At 40.6% G+C, this 22,232-nt stretch overlaps 1 protein-coding gene across 11 annotated transcripts in view; it reads left to right on the plus strand.

Annotated features, from left to right (window-relative positions):
• Window positions 1–22,232, plus strand: part of CACNA2D3 (calcium voltage-gated channel auxiliary subunit alpha2delta 3) — a 960,286-nt gene that overhangs the window by 330,145 nt on the left and 607,909 nt on the right. For 10 of the 11 annotated variants that reach the window (XR_004300377.1, XM_032411506.1, XM_032411505.1 and 7 more), the window contains one exon: window positions 11,857–11,916. The exons of the other annotated variant lie outside the window; for it this stretch is intronic. Coding sequence is in view for 9 of the 10 variants with exons in the window: in XM_032411506.1 (XP_032267397.1) it covers window positions 11,857–11,916 (60 nt within the window). In the remaining variant the exon portion in view is untranslated. The remainder of the gene's footprint in view (window positions 1–11,856; window positions 11,917–22,232) is intronic. 11 annotated transcript variants of the gene reach the window in all.

The raw sequence follows: 22,232 nt of genomic DNA on the forward strand, positions 1-22,232 counted from the left end.
TTCCTTCCTTCCTTCCTTCCTTCCTTCCTTCCTTCCTTCCTTCCTTCCTTCCTTCCTTCCTAGTATTTTGATAGTATTTTGACAAGGAGTCTGGATATATTCTCCCAAACTCCTGTCCCTCCCACTTTTCTGCTCTCGGCGCGTTGGCCCCTGCCCTTACCTCTGCTCTGAAATGATTCTTACACATTCATCCTCTAGTTCACTCATTCAGATTTGGTCAGAAAAGTCAAAAAACTTTTAGGTATTCAAGTAAGCAAGGATTAATATAGGGAATTTAAAGCTCACCTGGTAGTTGGAAGAACCAGGGGCCTGAGGTTCAGGGAAACTGCTGTCCAAGTGCGTAGATTCAGGAAGTGCCATGGTCACAGGGAGCCACCACCCACGGCTTTAGCCTCTGTAGACTCAGTGGGTAGTTCTCAGGAGGGCATCTGGATGACACCAGCCAAAGATAAGTGTCATGTGCCGATGCTCACACACTTGGCCGTAGCTTCAGTTGGAGAATATTGGCATCTCCTGTCTTTGCCTTGCTGGTCTATCCGGGATCTAATCCAAAGACCTGCTGGTAAAGGATTCTTTAACATGTAGTTTTCAGGCTTCTGGACCCTGCCATGGAAGGGGTAGCTTAGGTGATGCTGAGTGTCAACAGGTGCCGTCCCAACACATATCCTTAATCAGCAGATTTTCCATCATCACATTGCTTGGTATTACTGTGAACTTTTGCAGCCTCTGCCACCCTCCTTTCCTCAAATGTTCCTCCTGAGCTCCAACTCCCTCTCTGATCATTCCTTGGTATCCTGATGGTACTAGGTAGTGGTTAATAGCACCAAGCTGGTTACCAGGACTCTGTCCATCTCTTCATTCTCTCTGTCCTGTTGGCCTCCAAGTCTTGCAGATTTGCTTTCTTAAATAGCTTTAACATGCCTTTTCTATAATCTTTCTCTTTATTGCCTTGGATCACCCTCTGAAAAAATTTTTAAAATCTAGATAACTTCAATAATACTAAAACTCTCCAGCTTCCTTTTGTGCTCCCTCCCTCCATGCAGTCCCACCTCTGGGCATCCCCATATACTGAATTCCTTGTGGTTGCCTGAATGTGTCATGTTCTCTTTTGCCCTAGGGTCTTTGTACATACAATGTCCTCATCCTGGAAGGACCTTCCTATTATCTGGGCTAGCTCTTATCCTTTAGGTCTCAACATATATGAGAAGCCTCCTTGTACCCTTAAACCTAGTCTAGTTGATCCCTCAGTGGGCTTCTTCCTCTTGGAGCCTTTATCACATCGAATGTGGTTGCCTATTTCTCTGTCTCCTTCCCTAGACTGTAATGTCCTCAAAGGAAGGAGATGCATCTTATAAATTTTATATTCCCAGCCAAACACAGTGGCTGGCACGTAGTAGGGTGAATAATAGATCGTCTTTAATTTGTGCAACGGCTGTATTTTGAGCACTGGCCATGTGCTCAGTGTTGTTTTAAGAACAAAGCATGTTACCATTCTGTGGGAGGTGGGTGGTGATGGTAACTCTGAGGAGGGGTCATTGGACCTGCAGCATGAATGACAAGGAATAGGGGGCAAACATCTGAGGATCTGGGAGAACATCCTTGGCCAAGAGTACAGGAAAGGTACAGACAGAGATGAGTCTGTGATGGTTTGGGGCCAGAAGGATGGCTGGAAGTCTGGGGCCAGGGCAGGACGGGGCCTCTGAGGGTGCAAGGCCAAATCATGAAGAGCCTGTGAGTCATGGTCTTGAGTGATGGGAAGTCATCAGAAGGTTTCAACAGAGGAGGGATGCCATCAGAATTATTCTTAAAAGGTCCTTCTGGCAGCCATGTAGAGGGTAGAGCTTGAAGCAGAAGCTGGGGTCCTATAAGGAGGCTGGGGTGTCTAGGGACAGTTGGTTGTGGTTTTGACTAAGTTCTACGGGAAGATGATGACAGTGATGGTAAACATGAGGCGTACTTTGGAGGGAAAGCCCATTGGACTCGCTGATGGGTTGAGATATTTGTGCAGTCAGTTCGCATTAAATTGAGCAGTTTCCCTGTGTCAATCTTTCCTTATTTCGGGTTTATCCCCTTCTAATTTATTATTTCAACACTGCTCCCAGATTAGTATAAAGATGACTTAACGTGCAGAAGTGATCATGTCGCTCTTCTGCCCAGTCGGACCTCTTTAGTGCCCCACCCCTGTGGTGCAAGGGACACAGGATTCCTTTGCTTAGCTCATTGCCCATGCTCACCTAAACCCTACCTGCCTGCCTTTTGGCACCCTCCTCCCCTTTATCTGCCCCATTCCAGACCACCTGCAGCTCTGACAGACACATGGGGCTCCTACCTTGGAGCCTTTGTTGCTTCCTCCCCGTCATTTCTCTTGGCCATGTGGCTGACTCACCTCACCCTTTAACCCAGGCTCATGGTCACATCATTTATGAAACCTTCCCCATGGTTTCCCACACCCTGGCAGGGTTATCTGCTCCCTGCTTTGAGTTTTCATTACACTTGACACTCTCTGCCCTTTGTTTTCCCCATGTGTAGAGTTGGGATACTATCTATGCTTTCTTTTATGGGGTAGTTGTAAGGAATAACTGGATTAATTGACTTGAACACTTAGAGTAGCTCCACACATGGGAACAGGGGGTGTGGAACCCGACAGCTGTTTGCTGTTGTCACCTGTGTGGTCCTCCTATTATAGCCCACACCACACTGTCTGATGACTTGCTTCTCCTCCCAACTAGATGACAAATATGCCAGTTGTCTTCATGGCCCAAGCCCTGGCATAATTCTTCTGATATGCTTCATCATCATCATTTATTGCCCTTGGCATCATCATCGGCAATGGTAAGAGCTAACATGAATGGACATTTACCGTGTGCCAGGACTTTTGCCCAGAGTGCTCTCATGAAGTTGCTGGAGCCAGGATTCAAAGTCAGGTTGTCTGACTTCAGATCCTGCTCTCTGGACCAAAATATGTTGCCTCCCGACCCCCAGCTGAAGTTGCCTGGTAAACACTTGGATGGATAGATAACAGGAAAGAATAAAAAGAGAATTAAAATAGCATTTTCATGCATCAAATGTATGTAAAAATCTGTCTTGAGTAGTAAAGTATGAATGGACTTGGAAATTGTTCTGTGTTTTTCCACTTTGAAGGAGAAAGAGAATTTTCCTCCTCTGGCCGTGGTTGGGGTCCAGGGGCTGGGAGCTGCCTGTCACACTGGCTGGCCTAGTCCATGTCTCAGGTGCCATCCGTCAAAGGAGGTTGCTTTGGCAAACAGCTTAATTTCTGTGTTTGTGCCATTCTGAGGACATCAGTCAAATCTTTCAATAAAGGCCCTGGCTTCATTCCATTTTCAGCCTCACTGATCACGGATTTTGCTGCTGAAGCTGGGAAAGACTGGTGGATTCTGAAAACCAGTCCTTAAGGAGCAGGTGCATAGCCTTGTGTTTGTGAACACGAGGTTTGGAGTCCTTTCCTTTGCAGTAGAATTAACGTTCACATAACCTTCATGTAACTGTGAACTTGAGGAGTTGTTCCAAGTTCCCCCACGTGAGCTCCAACCGTGGGAGGCATAGACTCTGTGAGCTGTCCCTGTTACAATCAAGTCATGTTATGCCTGAACATCTTGTCTCTTCCCCTGCCCCGTCATAATAATTTCTTGTACTTGTGCAGAATCCTTTAGGAAATGTTTTGTGTCTAGGTTCTCATCAAATTTACACCCTGAAGTAGAGAGCAAAGATGGTATTATTTTGGTGCCTTAGATAAGAAAACTGAGGCTCAGAGAAGTTAAGATTTTCTCAGATCAAGCAACCAGTGAGTAGGATGATCTGGATTCAAACCCTTGTCCTTGGGCTCTGAGACCTGTTCTCATTGTACTGGACCAAAATCTTCCTGCAGGTCAGGACTAAGTCATTTATTGCTTGGTGTCCCACTCAGTTCTTGGTGCCATTCTGATTACTTAATGGGTTATTATCAAATACTTACTAAACTAAGTTGAACAGACGTGAACTACAACTCGGAATAGAAACTCTGTAGGACAGATTTTCTTACTGGCCCCAACACCTTGTTAACTTGGCTGCACCTTATCTTATGGTAGAAGTTCCCATCTTCCTTAGCTAGCTGGATAATACCTTCAATGCTCTGCCATTGTGGGTTCAGTCCACACCTCTCAGTAAGTCCTGGAAAAGATGTAATTAAGGGCTGGAACAGAATTTTATTCACCACTGTCAGAGCCTTCAGTGATAGGTGATTTCCTTACTTAGTGGAAAACAAATGTCTATCCTCAAACCGACATAGTCCCATTCATCCTGGACTGTCCCCTCAGGAAGTTAATGACAGTTCCAGTTCCATTGCCCACAAGGGAAATAGTCCAGTTATCCCCCAACTGAAGAGTCCTGAGGGGACTTTTTAAGGTTTATGGTTAAGTACACTTAAGTTTGGTAATCAATGAAGCCATTCCCAAGAAGGCAACATAAGTGGAAGGCCATGCCATAAACTGCTGGATCATTTGGGAAAATTACTCGTCTTCTCTTCCTAACTCCTCCCAGCTGCTGTGGCCCTTGGGCAGCCCCTGGAGCAAAGTTTGGCTGTTTCTATCTGCGTAGCTTTGCACACGTTGCACTTGGGCAAATGCAGCCTTAGCTGTAGAATGAGGTGGCTTTGGTTTGGAAATTGGCCATTCATGTTGATAACAGGCATTGATTTAATCAGCCTCAAACTGATAACAGATATCTCTTGTGGAAACAAAGATAGTTTGTTATTGATTGTGATCCTGTCTTCTGATGTAAGCTCTAGGCTTATTTTGTCTTGTAAAAGTCTGGTGTGGGTTTATGTAATTTGAAGGAGCCGGGAAGCGGGGGGGGGGGGCTGAGGAAGGAAGAGAGCCCCAGGTACATGTTGAATGTGTTTGCTCTTTTGTTCCGTTACCTGCTTTCTCTGGAAACTTTATAGATTAGCTTTTATAATCCACTTTGAAATGTTTGCCCGTTTTGAAAGCAGAAGCAATCTTTGCAGCTTTCAGGCAGAAGGTCATTTTATACAAAATGTTCATTCGTGTGCAACAAAGCTTATTTCTTCTACAGAAACAAAGAAATAATGAAGTCTCCTTAAAAGCTGTTTTTCTCTAAAACGATCATCTTGATAGTTGCTGATTTATATGTGTCATTTCTATTGGAATTGAAAAGTGAAAACATTTATATCAAAAAGGATTACTGAATATTAGGAAGCTCTTAGATATGACTCTGTGTATTTCAGCATTCCACGGTGGGACGGAAAAGAGTTCTTGTTTAATTGTGTCCATCTTTCCAGGTTATTGACTTTTGCCCTGGCTTATTGCCCGCTGGTCTTTGGTTGCTGTGTCCTTCTGTGTAGGTCTCTGAGATCTGGTTGTTTCTAGAACATTTTCTTGCCTCCAGAAGTTCGTTTGTTCCCGTGGGCTGGAACACTGGCTCAGCACCTTTCCTTGTTCTGGAAGAGCCTCCTGTTCTCCTTTAGAGCACAGCTTTGATATCACTTCCTTCTGGGAAGCTTCCTAGCCTACTGGCAGCATTCTTTGTCACTTGCCCCTTTATGATGAAATCACTGTTTTCCTTGTGTGTGGCCCTCACCCTTCTGTAAAGCACCTCATGTTGGTTCATGGCTCCCTTGGTGGTACAAGCCCCACACTTTGGGAAATAGTGATCGGACTATTCCAGCTACAAAAGCAGCAAAGATGAATCTACGCTGTTACAGGGTAGTAAAAACTCCATCTTGAGAACAAAAGAGAAGGGATTTCCATGCAGAAGGAATGAAAATGTAAATTTGAACATCATCCTCTTCTCCCCCTCCCCCAACTTAATGGTTCTTAAACTGTTGGTTTCTGACCCTTTATACAAGAAAGGAGTGTTGGAAATTAGCCCTGGGAACAAATCAATCTCATTTTGTCCAGATTCCCAGAGACATCTTTTCATATGCTGACAGCATTTTGAATGAGGATAGAGATTTTTCATTTTATTTCTAGGATCAATTGAATTTGAAGTCTGTGATGCGGAGAGGACCAAGGTCCCCTCTGTCCTCACTGCTGTAGATGGTCAGCATGTTGAGTTCAAGCCCTGCCACATAATATGGTGCTAGGGTAGCATTAACCCCAGGCACACACTGATGTGCAGAAGGTGTAACTCTTCCTCCATCGAACTGCAGCCCTTAAAGCAAAAGCTGCTCAATCTAGTGTAAGGAAAAGGTGAACCATGCCACACTAGGTATGGTTGTAACCGCAGTTATCATTCTTGATCGATCTATTTGGTTGTTCTTCTACACTGAGTTTAGTGCTTGTTGTATTTGAAGGAAGACTCACGTGATCTCTAACTCTGATATTCTTGACAATTCAATCATTAGCTCCAAGTGAACCATTGGTGCAGCCCAAAGCCATGTTAATGGTTATAGATTTTCCTTAGAATCGCCTCAGTTGAGCTTAACCCTTTTTTTTTTAAAGATTTTTTATTTATTTAAGAGAGAGAGAGTGAGAGAGAGCATGAGAGGAGAGAGAGTCAGAGGGAGAAGCAGACTCCCCGCTGAGCAGGGAGCCAGATGCGGGACTCGATCCTGGGACTCCGGGATCATGACCTGAGCCGAAGGCAGTAGCTTAACCAACTGAGCCACCCAGGCGCCCTGAGCTTAACCTTTTTTTTGAGAAAGAATTATGTATTCATTCCAGAAAAAAAAATGGCAATAAAAATGCTGGTCTGATTATTAAATGTGTTGTTGCAAAACGTTGAATGAAAACCACTAAATGTATTAAGTGCTTTGAAATCTTTGTTAAATTCCAATATCCCATTATAACAGCATTTACAAGCCAAAGCTTTTTAGTTTTAACATGAGAAATAAAAATAACGTTTTTCTTTGCTACTCCATATGGTTTTTATATTTCTGTTTTGCTTTAAGGATTTTCGTCTGTAATTGCTCCCTCCCCTGCCTTTCCCCTTTCTTATTAAAAAACTTTTTTTTCATTTGTACATAATTTGTTCATTCTGATAGAATCAGTAGGAGTCTAGTAGTAGGTTACTTTGTTGTATATCACATTTTCTGTTACCCTTCCCCTCCCCCCCCACCGTTCTTTCTTTCTTTTCTCCCGTTAAGCCAAGATAATCAGGAATAAAAAAAATAATAATAATAAAATAAAATACAAGTAGAACAAACAAAATCGTTTTCTTTTTCTGATCCAATTTATATTGTGACTTGGTGTCCTATTTTCCCTCCTCCTGAACCATGACGGAAAGCTTGACCTCTATGATGTCTTTAGCTGTAGTCTTGATTTAAGTGTTTTGGGGGAGGAGACAGGAGACTGCATCCTGTAGCATCGCACTGATTATACGTGGGGTCATTGTAACAAAAATAAGATGTGATTTTAAACGAAATGCTTTAATATCCCACTATTCCCCTTGGCAGTTTTGCCATCACCATGGCTATAAATAGTGTCCATGGTCCATGGCTTCTAGCATTTCTTATTTATAAAGATAGCTTTTGTTTGTATTTGTTTCACTAAAAGGGAAGAGTTATTTAGAAATAAGAGTTATTTAGAAATATAAAAAGTCGCTGAAACATGAATTGCAACTTTCCGGCTCGTAGATGCTTTGTTCCAAGGCCAGGATGTATATTCCAGTACACTGTTATCATTTTTGTTGAGTGACGGATTGCTTTGGCATCAGAGTGGGGAGGATCCGTGGACGGCACTGCCGTTTCCTTGCCTCAGAGCTCAGTTTTGAATGCTAGTCTTCAAAGCCATTTTTATTTCCAGTGTTCAGTTTTAATTAAAAACCACATTCACAATTCTATAATCCCATCTGCAGATCCAAAAGGGGAATTCATACAAGAGAAAATTAACTTATTATTATGAAAAGCACACTGCCTTTCCAATAGGTATAATAGAGTAACAGTTTCCCTCGGGCTCAGTGGTTCCTTATATAATAACTAAAATATTAGCAAATTTTAATTGATTTTCCTTACCTGCAAGTGGTAATCAAACTTATTTTTAAAACATACTTAATTTGATTTAGATGATAAGGGTATTTGCTCAGGAAAGAGACATGAGAGGCTGCTCTTTTCTACAGGCAAGTGTCAGAGATGGAAGTTGAGTGGTCTTGACTTTTAAATGGTGATTCAGTTTATTTTTTGTTTTATTAACAGTAGGAACTTCTGTCTTCAGGACTCCGTTTTAGGTAAATTTATGGCACACGATATCCTTCTTAAGTAACATTTCTTTTAACTCGTGTATCTTTATAAGAGTATTTCAGAAGAAATATCAACTATCCTTTGTTCTTTACAGAAGGTGCACAGTTCTTGTGCTGTTTGTCATTACCATTGTGCACAAGAGATGTGCTTGTTCCCAGGGATTTCCCCCTGAATTTTCCCATAAGATGTAGGCCTATCTTCCAGTAGCATCAGAGGGCAGATTGGGATAGCCCCCAGGTCCACCGCATCAGGTGTGAATCCTTTCAAAGAGCCCTGTTCCAAAGTACCTACTTGCTTTACATGAGATAACTATTATGTGTCACCTCCTGTGGACCATATTTTTTTGAATCTTATTTCTTAAGGCTTTGTAGTGAGCTTGATGGGAAAATGTCTTCATGGAAACAAGAAATATATGAATTAAATTAAGTTAAAAAAAAGCATGTGGCAAATTTAACTTGACAATGAACATAAAAGCTGGCTAGCTGGCTAGCAGGGTACTCACTGCTCCACACAGAGAACAGGGCTCTGGCTGATCTTAGTAGTTAGTACAAAGGTATTGAATTGTTTCCAATATATTACCTTCTTGTGCCCCATTGTTACAGGATTTGTGTCCCCTTGGTGCCCAGGTTCTTGGTCACACCGCTTTGAAGAATGAAGAGGTAGACCAGACGAAGAGTGGTGGGCAGCAAAGCGAAGTTTATTGAGCAAGACTACAAAGTTCCCAGAGAGGGAGGGGGACCTGAGTGGGTTGCCCTCAGCGTTTCTAAGTTTAGGGGTTTTTATGAACTCTTTTGTGGAACTTTCTTAAGCAATCAAGGTGTGCTGAATTCAGTCAATCAGGGCTTTGGTCACATATCTGTCTACCTATTAGGTTAAAGTCCACATGCTGATGGTCTTTTTTTGCTGACATCTCGGGGATTAGGTCTCAACTGCCTCTTGCCTGTGATATTGACAAATGCTTTTGTAGTTCATTTTCTTATTGTAGGACATTCTGCAGAAGTCATTTCTGCAAAGGCTGCAAAGCAGAATGTCTGTGCAGTCCTGTCTAAGCTGCAAAACAAGATGTCAGTGCTGTTTTATTTTAGCTGTCCTGACTCCATATTTTCTTGTTGGGGACCCTGGCCCTGACTACCTAACTGTCCAACTAACTCCTAACACCATGACATGTATTACAGTAGTTGAAATACATTTCATGTTATGTTATATATGAATGTCATATGGTATGTATGATATGCATATACAAATATTCACACAAAGGCAAATGTATTTTTCTAGATACATGAAATACATTTCGTGCTGTGTTATTTCATGATAATTTCAACTACCTATTATTTCCATCTTGTTCTCTTATTTGTTGGTGTTATACTGCTTTATTGTTTTCCTCATTTCCAGTTGTTCACTTCTTTCAATATTATCTTTGTCATCATGAAGTTTTATTTTGTTCTTATCTTTTGATCATTTGTACATGTCATCCACATTTCTCCTCTGGGTTCTCAGAGTACTTAGACACGATGAAACAACTTCTGTGTGTTTAGGTAAATACATAATCAAAATGCATGACTTTTTTTGATAATGTAAGTGTCCAGACGTGTATAATATTTATAACCAATTTATAAACCTCGGTATGTAACTGATTTCATGATACATACATAAAAATTCTAAATCTGTTACAAAGATTAGGAGAATAAGCTCTGACAAATACATAGATTCCTTGTATCACTGTCTGTCACTCATCTGTCAAAGTCCACCTGGATGCATTTGCTGATTGGGTCATGTGATCCCAGGAGGCTGACAAACTTCATTGTTTAAGATGATTCTAGGAAGACTGTGACCCAATGAAAGCTTGGGGCCAACGGATCCAATCTACATAGAGTGTCTCTCCTTGTTTTTCTTTTTCTCTGTTTCTCATCCTCTCCATTTTATGCTTCTAGAAAGCATTTAATGTCTTATAATGAAAATACTTATGTACACAGATTCTAAAAAGACAAATGAAAGTTGAAAAACCTTGGAGGGCTGGTGGATATCATTAATCAAGACTGCAGGGATGAGTTCAGCTCTAGGATGAGTGCTGTTTTTTTGCCACTGGTTCTCAAACTTCAGCGGCTTCCGAATTCCCTGGAGGGCTTGTTAAAGCAGATTGCTGGGCCCACCCCCAGGGCTTCTGATTCTGTAAGATGGGATGGGGCATGAGAACATGCATTTTTGACACGTTCACAGGTGAAACTGATGCTGCTGGAGGGGGAATCCCTTGAAGAAGCACTACTCTAGTGTCACTGTTTCAGGGTTTTCAGATGAAGAAACAGGCCCGAGAGGGGCAGAGGCTTGCCTGAGATGTAGTGGGTTGCATCTAGGCTAGAATTAGAACTGGGTCTTCTGGCTCTGACCCTGTAATGTTCTCCTGGGGGCTGTTCTTTGATTGACCAGAGAAGGGGAAATCTCTTCCTGACCATCCGAAGGAAGTGTGGGAAGCCAGATTTGCCACCCTCCTGGAGTCCTGTCTGCGGGTCTCTGGCTGGCCTATCTCTTTTTTTGTATGTTCTATGGAGAGAGACGGCTTAGTGGTCTATATTGGTGCCTAGTGTTACCCACATATATACCAACCTCTTCATTTCCATATCCAATTTAATAATTATTCATGGAACATTTGTCTGTTGATTCGTAATCATTTAGAGATTAATACCCATGTCATCATGTTTCAAACGTGGCCTATGAAACTCAGGTCTGTATTATGTCAATTAAAAACAAGTTAAAGACGGCCTGGGCTACAAGAGTAACCAGAAGAAAAATAGAAATGGCTGAATTTTTACCTGGATCTGAAGGTTTTGCTTTTAGTTTGATGAAATTTCAGTGAACTATTATCTCACTAAATGAGTTTTGTGCAGTATTCTCTAGCCTATGTTTTCATCTTAATATTGGCAAATTCAAATTAAAGTAAAAATGATTTCGATAGGTGACTAATTGCCTTTAAATGGAATTTTATGAAACTGCTTTCATAAGACTATGGATTGGTTGAATTTAGTTGGCTAAGAAGAGTAACAAGAGTTGTGTATTTATGGGTCCTGCTTATTGATTTAATTTCAGTGATTTTCTTATTGGGATGCAGATTGTCGAAATGGCATTGAGGTACCATAAATTCAAATAACTGTCACCTGATAATTACATACTAGAACTGGATGAGGAAAGAATTGCTTTGAATGATTGAGGGAATTAAAATAAGTAGCATTTCTCAGACCAAAGGGGAAGAAAGTTAGCCCACTTAGTGTTGGGCTCAATTTAATAAATCTTGACCCAAGAGCCTTCTATACCTAAGGGATACACTCGTCTAGGTTGGTTTTGGCATCCACATTGGGCCTCAAGGGCCAGTGTCTTTGAATTGTTACAAATTGCTATGAAAATGGATGCAGAACTTGTGTGCATGTATACACACATAACAGTAACTATTTGCTAGAAAAACTGTGATGGAATGATGGAGGCAAAAACCAGAGTTGGACACTGGTGTTGCTCTTTTCAGTTTCATGGGAGCAAAGCCTCCAGGTCACAATGCACATGCCATGATGTAATCTGTCATCTTGGGGCCATGGAGAAACACCAGTCTTTTCGCATTGTTGGAACGGGGCCTGGGCCACATTTTGGATCCTTCATGTCGCCTTCTCTCTTTTCAGCGTCTTGTGGAGGCTGCAGAAGAAGCACATCTGAAACATGAGTTTGACGCAGACCTGCAGGTAACTGATTCTAGTCGGAGTTAAGTTTTTCGTGTGTTGGCTGCCAAACGAGAAACACTAGGTGTGCCAGAGACACCTGCTTTCAGTGGATGGGAGAGAAGGGCTCTCAGGAGGATGGTACAGAGTTGGAATAAATGTGCCTGTTTCTTGACGGGGCGGGGTGGCGATCCCCAACCATCTCCTACCACAGCAGTTACAGTGAGCGATGACGCACACTCACGCACACGCGCAGAACAGATTGTGATGGACTCCTCCCCAGTTCTGGAGGATGTAACCTCAGTCAACTAACAATGATCACCAGAACTCCTAATGGCATATTGATAAGATAGACAACAGAATATGTGTAAATACCACTTCCCTGGCTGGATTTTAGATGACTGAAAGCAAACTTGTGATGGATGTAGTCTTGCATTGACTGTTAATTGTATCTAAAAATTAAATCACTCACTGACATGGGATTTGAACATCTACTTAATAAACTTCTTGCCGTATATCTTATATCCAACTATGGAATACCTGTGTTTGGCCGAGAAGGATTTTGATGTTGCCATGTATATAGAAAACATATTAAAAGGTAACAAGTGAATCGAATAATACCTGGAGGTTCCTTTGGGTCCCTCTTCCTCTCAAAGGAAATTTTATCTGTATTGTCATTTGGAGTTCTGTGGTGTTTCCTCACTGCTAGGTAAACAGAAGGAGTGAATCTTAATCCTTAAGTCTGTGCTTTGCTAGAATGTATCTCTTCTAGTGGCATGTGGTCACAATTAGGAAGTAGTGTTTATTTTGCTGTGTTTCATTTATTGGAAACAATAAAGGCAGACATGGATATGCAAGCACAAAAAAGGTGGTGATATGAAAATAGGCTTTGGTATCTTCGTTCCATGGATGAACTTCTTCTCATCCCTCCCCATCTATATTTTTTTCCTTATGGGTAAAAGAACGCACACTCAAATGGGGTAATTGAAGAAAGTTTAATAAAAGGAGTATTTACAAAGGTATGGTTAGAGAAACCAACAGGTGATGGTGTTACCCCCAGGGCAAGCCACACTCCTGGCCTGAGAAGCGAGAGGAAGGAGTGGTTTCTAGAATCCAGGCAGAGTAGCTATATGGAAAGGGTATTTGATAGAGATGTGCAGCCAGTCATGGTGAGCTAGAAGGATGGAATTTAGGGGGATAATGTCCTGATAACAGTGTCTAGCCTTCTGATATCTTGCTGGGACCCACCATTGGCTAAAGCCAATTACTGGTGTGGTTGATGTAGTTCAGTCTTCTGAAATTGAGCTAGGTGCAGAAGGATGAATAATGGGTCTGGAGAGGAAAGAGAAACTGTCAAACCCACCATTTGGTGGTCATTTTCAGAAATGACACCAACATATGAAGCAAATAGAGCCAGGACTGTAGCCAAGCACAAGAGGTTCCGGGGGCAGGGGTGGAGAAGTGCCGGGGACTATTGGTAACATCAGGAGTGGGGGGAAAGCCAGCCCAGCTCTTTGAGCAAAGCTGCAAGAGAAGGAGCAGAGGAGTTAGCTGAATATAGCAAGAAGCACATTGCTTCCTCCAGCCACACCTACATGGTGGCTGTAGGAAGGTCCGGGGGCTGTTTACTGGTCACATTTATCTTCAGTGTGCCTCCTCTTCAGAGGGTTTGGAATCCCTAGAGTGGGCCAGAGGGATTGAATGGAAGCATCAGGAAGCAACTTTGTAACTGTGAGGGTTGTAGGGACCTCTTGAATGTGTTGCCAAGAGAAACCATCTCCTTCTCCTGGGGAATATTCTGGTTGTAAATTATCAAAACTCAACTCAAATCAACTCAAATGAGATTATAATGCTGAATAAAATAAGAATCCATGGGTCCACTCTAATAAGATACAAATAAATAGACCTAGATGATAGATAAATACATACATATATAAGAAGGGAAAGCTCAGGTGGCTCAGTTGGTTAAGTGTCTGACTCTTGATCTCAGCTCAGGTCTTGATCTCAGAGTTGTGAGTTCAAGCCCCGCATTGGGCTCCAAGCTGGGCATGGAGCCTACTTTAAAAAAAAAATGACAAAGAAAAGGGAAAGCTCTTACAGTAGGATGCCAACTAATAAATATAGGAGAGATGGTGGAGACAGAAGGTTATGGTAATAATTCAGGCAAGACTCTTCAGTGGATACTAAAACTAGTAGGAAAGAGTTTGATGAAGAACAGGACATTGATAGTTTCAAAGTATCTGCCCACAAATTTCTTATTAATTACAAAGGGGAATATAGCAACTTTACCATGGAAAAACCTGGCAGATACCACCTTAAACAGGTAATCAAAGTTAGTATCACCGGTGATGAGACAAAGTGATGTCAAGTGCCTCCAGATGTGTGTTGGGCTTTAGGACAGCATCCCTATGTAGAATTCTTGCCCAGAATGTGTAACCTGAATCTAATCATAATAAAACATTAGACAAATCTGGATTGAGGAATATTCTACAAAGTAACTGGCTGGACTCCTCTTCAAACCTTCCAAGGTCAAGAAAGACAAAGAAACATTGAGGACCTGCTCTAGACTAAAGGACACAAAAGACCCATGATGATGAAATGCAATGGATCCAGAACCAGAAGCAAAGATTTGAAAATGGACTCTGCATTAGATAATAATGATGTATCAATGTTGAATTTCCTGGTTTCCTTGTATTGTACTTATGGAAGAGAATGTCTTTGTTCTTGGATTTTTCTGTACCAAACATTTGCATCCACTGGTCCAACAGGAAGAAGTCAGTTTATAGGAGAGTGAAAAAGATGATTGGAAAATCTGGTGGTGGTTATAGCTTATATAGTCAAATTTATTCTGAGATCAGTTGTCTACAAAACATGAGTGGGCAAGGGAGGGAATGATTTAATGACTTGAGGGGATTATTTATCCTTCAGCAGAGGACAAATGTGCTGTGGTTTAGTTCAACTAACCTAGAGCCACTCCTTTTTTGTCCCTCGGAAGCCAGTGCTACGTTCAAGAATGCTCTGATTTCCTATTATTGAAGCTTTACAGTGGAATTCTGGTGTAGCACAGCTGATTCCCTTGTCAGATATGATGCTGTAGACATAAATGCACCATTAGCATCTCCCTCCGAAAGAGAGACAGAGACAGAGACTGAGAAAATGAGTCTTTGGATTGTTACAGTTTTTGTTCTCTTAGGAACAAAGAAGGGGAGCCCAGTTTTTCTTCCTCCAGTGATCTGTTTTATATAAATGCAAGAGAAATATCAGGGGCTGTAGTTGTGGTCTGAACTAGAGTAGAGGTTGAAATAATCTGTCAGTATTACAGAGTGTCATTTATTACCTGGACCTCAGACCTTGGTGAAATCTTCTCTGGGTCAGAGTAAACCATGTGTACTTTTGTGAGAACCTGTAAAAGAGAAGCCTTTGAGAAAATAGATGTGCATGGAAGAATGCATGTCTCCTTCGATGAAGGTTTTGAAGCTGCAAAGCTTCAATGCTATTAAGTGCAAGTCTTAACAGCTTGGATGTCAGCCCCATTGCTATCACTGGGATAGCAGGTCTGCGCATGGGCTCTGAGTTTATTGCTACAACAGTCCATTAGAGCTGATCAATTGTTAATCTGGGTTCCACTGACCTCTTGGCAACCCCTGCCGGTGGATTGTTTTTATCAAAAAAATTTCAGACTACCATCTGCTCACAGTGAAATAATGCTGAGGACGTCCCCGTGCTATTAGTTCAGAGGGAGCTGGGAGTCTGTTTTCCTACAGAAAAAAATAAAACAAAAAAACCAAAAACAGTGCTTTTGTAAAATTTCCTAAACTCTTTAGCTTCAAGTCTTAGACCCCTGCCCCAGAATAGAAAAGAAATGGTGGATCAGACTCTTCTTTCCATTTAGATTGGAGTTTTTGCATCAGTGCTTTGAAAGTGAAGAATTTGCTTCTCATTGGTAGAATCATCGAGAGTTATCAGAAGAAAGTCATGCCTCCTTTATTGTCAGGATTTTATTTCTCATTTAAATTTTGTCTTACATTCTCTTTAGAGGTTGATGTTTTTCTCATGGGCTTATGGCCTTGACATCAGCAGTCCCCTTTGTAAGGTCCTCTAACACGGTATTAGCTTATTCTTAACAAAAACTCTGTTGGGGCAACAGGCAAAATCCAGCCTTGGAAAGGTGTGTGAACGTGTGTGCATGTGTGAACAACCCACAATGCAGCGTCTTCCATGGAAACCAGGACTGCCTGGTCATCTTTATTGGCTGGAAAACTCTATTGTTGACCCAGGGGTCAGCTCAGCCCTCTCTCTGGCTTGTCCCTCTCCATAGGTGGCCTGTGGGTTCTAAATGGGTCTTCTCTTGGTTTGTTCTTTACTCTCTGATATCTCTCCATTTGGGCAATTTATAGTTATAATTGATATGAACAGAGGCCTTGTTAAAATGGCATCTTTGCTTTTTTATTTTGTGCTTTGAATTAATACAGGTTTTTTTTTTTTATGTAAAGCTCATATGAGATTGATAATTATAATGAAAACAGTTGAAAAAAAACCCTGTGTCTTAATTATAACATGTGATTATTTTAGGGTTGCACCCTCATTCAACCCATCGTGAGGTGAGGATGGAGTGGTAGGAGCAGACCCTAGCCCCGATTATCCTATTCATTGATGAATCTCCAGAAAACTAAGTCTACACATGTAGCATAACTTAGAGAGAATGCTTTCCCCCCTCTTACTTACTCTTTCTTTTTGGGTTTTTCCATTGGCAGCGAAGAAGATGAAAAAAAAGTCCTTTTGACAGTTTACTAAAAACCTGCTTATCTTTGAACCGCAAACATATTTTCTTTGAAAGCTGTCTCCAATAAGTGCCAATTGCATAGAGCTGGTGCACAGCAGAAAAAAAAAATGTGGTTTTGAATTGTGTATCCTGCAGAAGCCTTTTCCATTGCAAAGTTTTCTATAATAATTTTTCTTTGTTATTTTTTAAGTACTAGGAAAATAAAAAGCCTGGTGACACGCAGAAGGATAACAAAAGTGTGAGTGGGAAGGAACGGGGGAATGGAGTGTCTCGAACGTCCCCTCTGGGTCATCCCCAAGCCACAGACACCTCCCTTGCAAATGCAGTGGCCTCATTGCAATGTTGGGGTGAGGGGTTTGGAGTGGGAAGGATGCAGAGACCGTGATGGGAAATCTCCAAGTGGGACAGCCTGGTGATACACCATCCTCTTGGGAGCAGCTTCCCACCGCTGCCTCCTGGCCAGACCTGTTAGAGTGGGAAGGTCCTTGCTGAGGGAGACCCAGGTAAAGGGAGGGGGTGGCTCAGGAGCTCCCGGGTCCTGCACTGTAGGATGCCTCTATCACCATTCATGGGCAGAAGAAAGCCTTTCCCGGGAAGGATTAGAAAGGGCAGTGGAACAGCAAGCCCCAGAGCAGGGCTGTCCTTTTCCCTGACAGCTTTTCCCTGCCGGCCGGTGACGCTTTGCCCTGGGGAACCCGCACATTGTGGGCGTGAGCAAAGGATGGGTTTAATAGAGGTTCTTTCTGAGCAGAGGAAATCACGATCCTCACGGGCTTTTTCATATAATCCTGTCAAGCCCCAATCCATCCTTGTCCTCTTTGCCTGAATGAGGTGTTGAGCTCCTTGCAGAGGGAGGTGGTGGGGCACTGAAGACCCCATCCCCAGAATTAGAAATGGTGCTTTTCATAGAGGTAGCAAATCGACTTTTTGTGCATAAATGAGAAACATAGGGGTCACATCTACGGGAAAATAAATGAAAAGAGAAGGAAATTTTCACTCTATTAAAATAAGCCCCCCCCTTTCTAATCTAATTTATGAGAACATGCCTATTTTTTTTTTCTTTTTATCAGCTTGGCAGAGGGGGTCACAGTCTTCTGCATTTTAAAATGTTACATTTGGATGTTTCTTAGTTAGGTGTCACATGTCATTTATGCACAATACTGATGTGTAAATCGTTTCCCCAGAATCTCTAAGGGTGCACATTTGAAAAGTAAAGTCATTTCTCAGTTGTCACACACACACACACACTCTCTGTGTACACACACTATCGTTTTTGTTCATTTGGCTAGAATGTTACAACTTTTCATAAGGTCGGTGCATGACTGGGCTTTGTGTTAATGAGTTGTCTGGTGGTCACATGTGAGGCACAGGACCCCGACTGTTGGTCATGTGAAAGTGTAAGAAGGGGCTGGCAGGTGGAGCCTCAGCTGGACCCAACACAGAGAGCCTTGGTCTAGAGGTCTGAAAATGTAGGTTCCAGGAGATCTTGTCCACCCGGACCGTTTACGTGCTCCAAGATCTGCTACTGTGGCCTCCATGAATGACATATTGTAGCATCTAGATGATTTCTAAGATTTCATCTATCTCTCATGTGCTGCAGTCATTCAACAAGTAGTTGTCCATAACCTCCTCTGTGTCCGGCGCTGTGCTGTGGATATGGCCATAAGCTCAGCTGATGCTGTCCTTGTTCTCACAAAGCACACCATCTAACAGCAGTGATGGATATTAAAGCCATGATGACATAAATAATTATTACATTTTAATCATGATAAACAACATGAAAGAGGAGGACAGGGCATTATCACAATGCACATCTAGCAGACCTCATGTAATCTGGGAGTTCAAGGGACCTTGGAGCAAAGCCCCCAGTAGTGAGTCTTGATTGAGTGGAGATTCTAGAGTTCACCTCCCCCACAGCTAGAAGAAATGTCCCCAGACACAGAGAACCCATAATATCTTTATTTTCCGTAAGTGCAAAACTTTTATCTGCTTTCCAGATAATAATTTTTCTCACCTCTGAACTCTAATGGTACTTTATTTTTGCCTCTTTTCTGATGCTCACCATTTCCTATCCTGTTAATTTTATTCACATATATCTATCTATTGCTTAATTTAACATTTATCGAGGACTCAGTACATATTAGACCCTGTTCTAGATTATGGGACTTATACAAACTGAGATGTGACCCCTACCCCCTAGGAAAGTTCTAATCTACCTTTTTAAATATAATTTTTTGGTTGTTGCTTTAAGTGAGCATCTTAAGTGTACAGTGTATCTAGACTTAATTTAGTGTATGAAGTAGCACTTCACGTGGAACGAAAATTTTTCAACAGTATGATTCTACCTCCCACCATCCTTTGTGGTATTACCATATACTGTACTTCTGTATGTGTTATAAATACCATCATAAGCGTTATTTTTATTTGGCTTTATATTTGGTTTAATCAGCTGTTTTCTAAAAAATTAAATAAGAAAAAAGATAGCAATATATTTACCCACACATTTGCCACTTCTGGTACTCTTCATTCCTTCCTGTGGATTTGAGTTTCCATCTGTTACCATTTCTCTTCAGCCTGAAGAACCTCTTTTAGCATTTTTATTTATTTTATTATTATATTTTTACATTGCAGGTCTGGGAGCCACAACTTCTCTCAGCTTTTGTTTATCTAAAAATATCTTTATTTCACCTTCATTTTTGAAGGGTAATTTTGCTGTTTATAGAATTTTTACTTGACAGTTTATTATTTTTTTAGCACTTTGAAGATATAATCCCATTCTCTACTGATCTTCAATGTTTCTGATGAGATGTCAGCCATCATTTTTATCTTTATTCCTCTGTATACAGTAAGTCATTTTTCTTTGCTACTTTCATGACTTTTCTCCTTATCTTTGATTTTCAGTATACTGTATAGTGTGATAAGTAAAGGATGTTTCTAGATGTGATTTTCTTTATATTTATTCTACTTGGAGTTTGCTGAGACTGTTGAATATTCTTAATGTATTTGAAAATTTTTTAACAATGGGGAGCCTGGGTGGCTCAGTTGGTTAAGTATTGGGCTCCGCAGTCAGTGTGGAGTCCACTTGAGGATTATCTCTTCCTCTACCCCTCCCATGCTCCCATGCATGCTTTCTCTACAATAAATGAATAAATCTTGAAAAACATTTTTTTAACAATGATTTCTTCAAAATTTTATTGCCCCATTCTTTTTACATTTCCTCCTGGAACTTAAGTCACATCTATGTTAGATTGCTTTACCTTGTCTCACAGGTCACTGTGGCTCTTTTTTGTTTGTTTGTTTCCAATCTATGTTCTATTAATTAGTCTCCAGGTTCACTAACCCATTCTTCTGTATCTCTAATCTGCTGTTAAACTCATTCAGTGAATGTTTTATATATTGTACTGTTAGTTTGAGAATTTTCATGAAATCTTTTTTATAGTTTCTATTTCCTGCTGAAATTCCTTATCTGTGAACTGATTATCGTCATGTTGTTGTTTTATTTAAGTCCTCAAACACAGCTACAAAGCTGTTTTAAATTTCTTCTCTGATAATTCCAGCACCTGGGTCATTTCTGTGTCTGTTGCCTCCTTTTTTCTTTTGAAGTGGCTTTTTTTTTCTTATTCATGTGTCTCGTGATTTTTTATTGTATGATGGACATTGTAATTATAGCTTTGACTGATTTTTATAAATTTCTTCATTATATCTTAATATAGTTCCATCCATGTGGTAGGTGTTCTAAAAATACCAAGTTTATTGAATTTGATTAAATTGGTAGTAGGAAACACTTAAGACATGAAGAGACAGAAATGATACATCATATATAGCAGGACAGCCTCCAGTGATTTGATATTCTGCATTCTAACATCACATAAAGATTGACTTCTTCCAAAAGTACCACACAAGACCATTTCCTAGCTGAAAGAAAGAGAAAAGTGCATTTTTGTTGATAACCTTAAAATGTAAACATTGTTTCTCAAAAAGTTATCATTTCTACAGCTTAATTATATTAGTACCATCATGTGTTCTAAATCCAAATAAAGATATTGATATTAACAAATTTAAAGACAAAAAATGCAACTTAATAGCAAGAATAACTGTTTGGTTTTGTTTGACCAGTCATCTTACTTTACAGATCAGAGGGGAAAAATTGCATTATTTGCTCTGTTCAAAGTTATTTTTTATTTGCCTGTACAACATTTACATATTAGTGACCCTCTTTTTTCTTTGCTACTTTTGTGTTTAGAAACTCTGGATCTTTTATCTAATTTCATTAACAAATACAATCTAATAAAATGCCTGTGTGTTTTCCTCACTGTCCTAGTTTTCTTGCTACAATATTCTTTTTTCTGTCATGACCATGTATATCTCAATTTGTAGGTAATGGTTATAGAAGTCGTAATTACTGCTTTTGAGAGCACTTTCTTTCCTACCAAACTTATTGGTTCTTTTGTGATTCTTTTAACTTTTGGGTTTTCTCAATTGGACTTTCTCAAAGCTGGGAATACTTATTTAAAATAAATATTTGTTTAAAACACATTTGTTTTGAATAAGGTATTTTAAGCACAATGAAACAGTACCAGTTTAAACTGTATTGAACGTTCCAATTTACAAATACTTTTAAAATTTAGTTTTATTGTTTTCATATACACAGTGTGCTTGTGGTGTTTTGGACATCAGCCAGTTTGGCTAACGGGGGCATTTTGGGACACTAGGGCCACCTTGGTATATCTACAGTATTGTTAGGTAAACTCTTAGCGGATCTTTAATCATAATATTCAGAGTCCCACAGTACATTTTCAGAAACCTCAGTGTCTTTCATGAAGAGAGCTGACTGCAGAGGTCATTGGCAGACCCCAGAAATTACCTTGGATCTTTCTCCAGAAAGTTGTTTGGCAGCAGTGGCAATGTCCTTTACATTGTTGATTTTTCACCAAGGATCTTTGTGGTCTAGGGATTTGGCAACTGCTATTGATTTTTTAAGTAAAACTTGGAACTTGGTGGCAATCCAGAAAGTAGAGAGCTCAACAGAAATTTTCCAATCTCACATAAGCCTGTTGATAAAGCACCTAATATGTACTCAGATGAGTTAATTCTCACCTTTCATACTTTCAGGTTAGTTTGTGATGTAGGTTTTCATAATGCATACAATATGCCTTTGATAATCCTAATTCTTCAAATTAGAACTTCTTTCAGGACTAACAATTTTAGGATATTTCTTTTTGCTGGTTAGTTAATATGAATAGAATGCAGTAACAATGTTAAGAATAATAGACACCATTATCAAATATGTAATAAGTGCAGGGAGTGGCTTAAGCACTTAGCAGACATTATTTCATTTATTTACCTCTTCATGATCCTCTGAAATGGATACTGTTATCTCTGTTTTACATATGGAGAAACAAGATTGAGAGACTACATGATGTGCCCAAGGTTTACAACAGTGGGTGGACGAGCCAGAATTCATACCCAAGTCTGATGGCTTCAAAAACCAATAACTTCTGGTGGGTCATGGAGCCACAAGTTGTAATATTGACCTTAATTTACACTGGACAAAATC

The sequence above is a fragment of the Phoca vitulina genome, unplaced genomic scaffold (assembly GCF_004348235.1).
Source record: "Phoca vitulina isolate PV1807 unplaced genomic scaffold, GSC_HSeal_1.0 scaffold13, whole genome shotgun sequence".
NCBI lineage: Eukaryota > Metazoa > Chordata > Mammalia > Carnivora > Phocidae > Phoca > Phoca vitulina.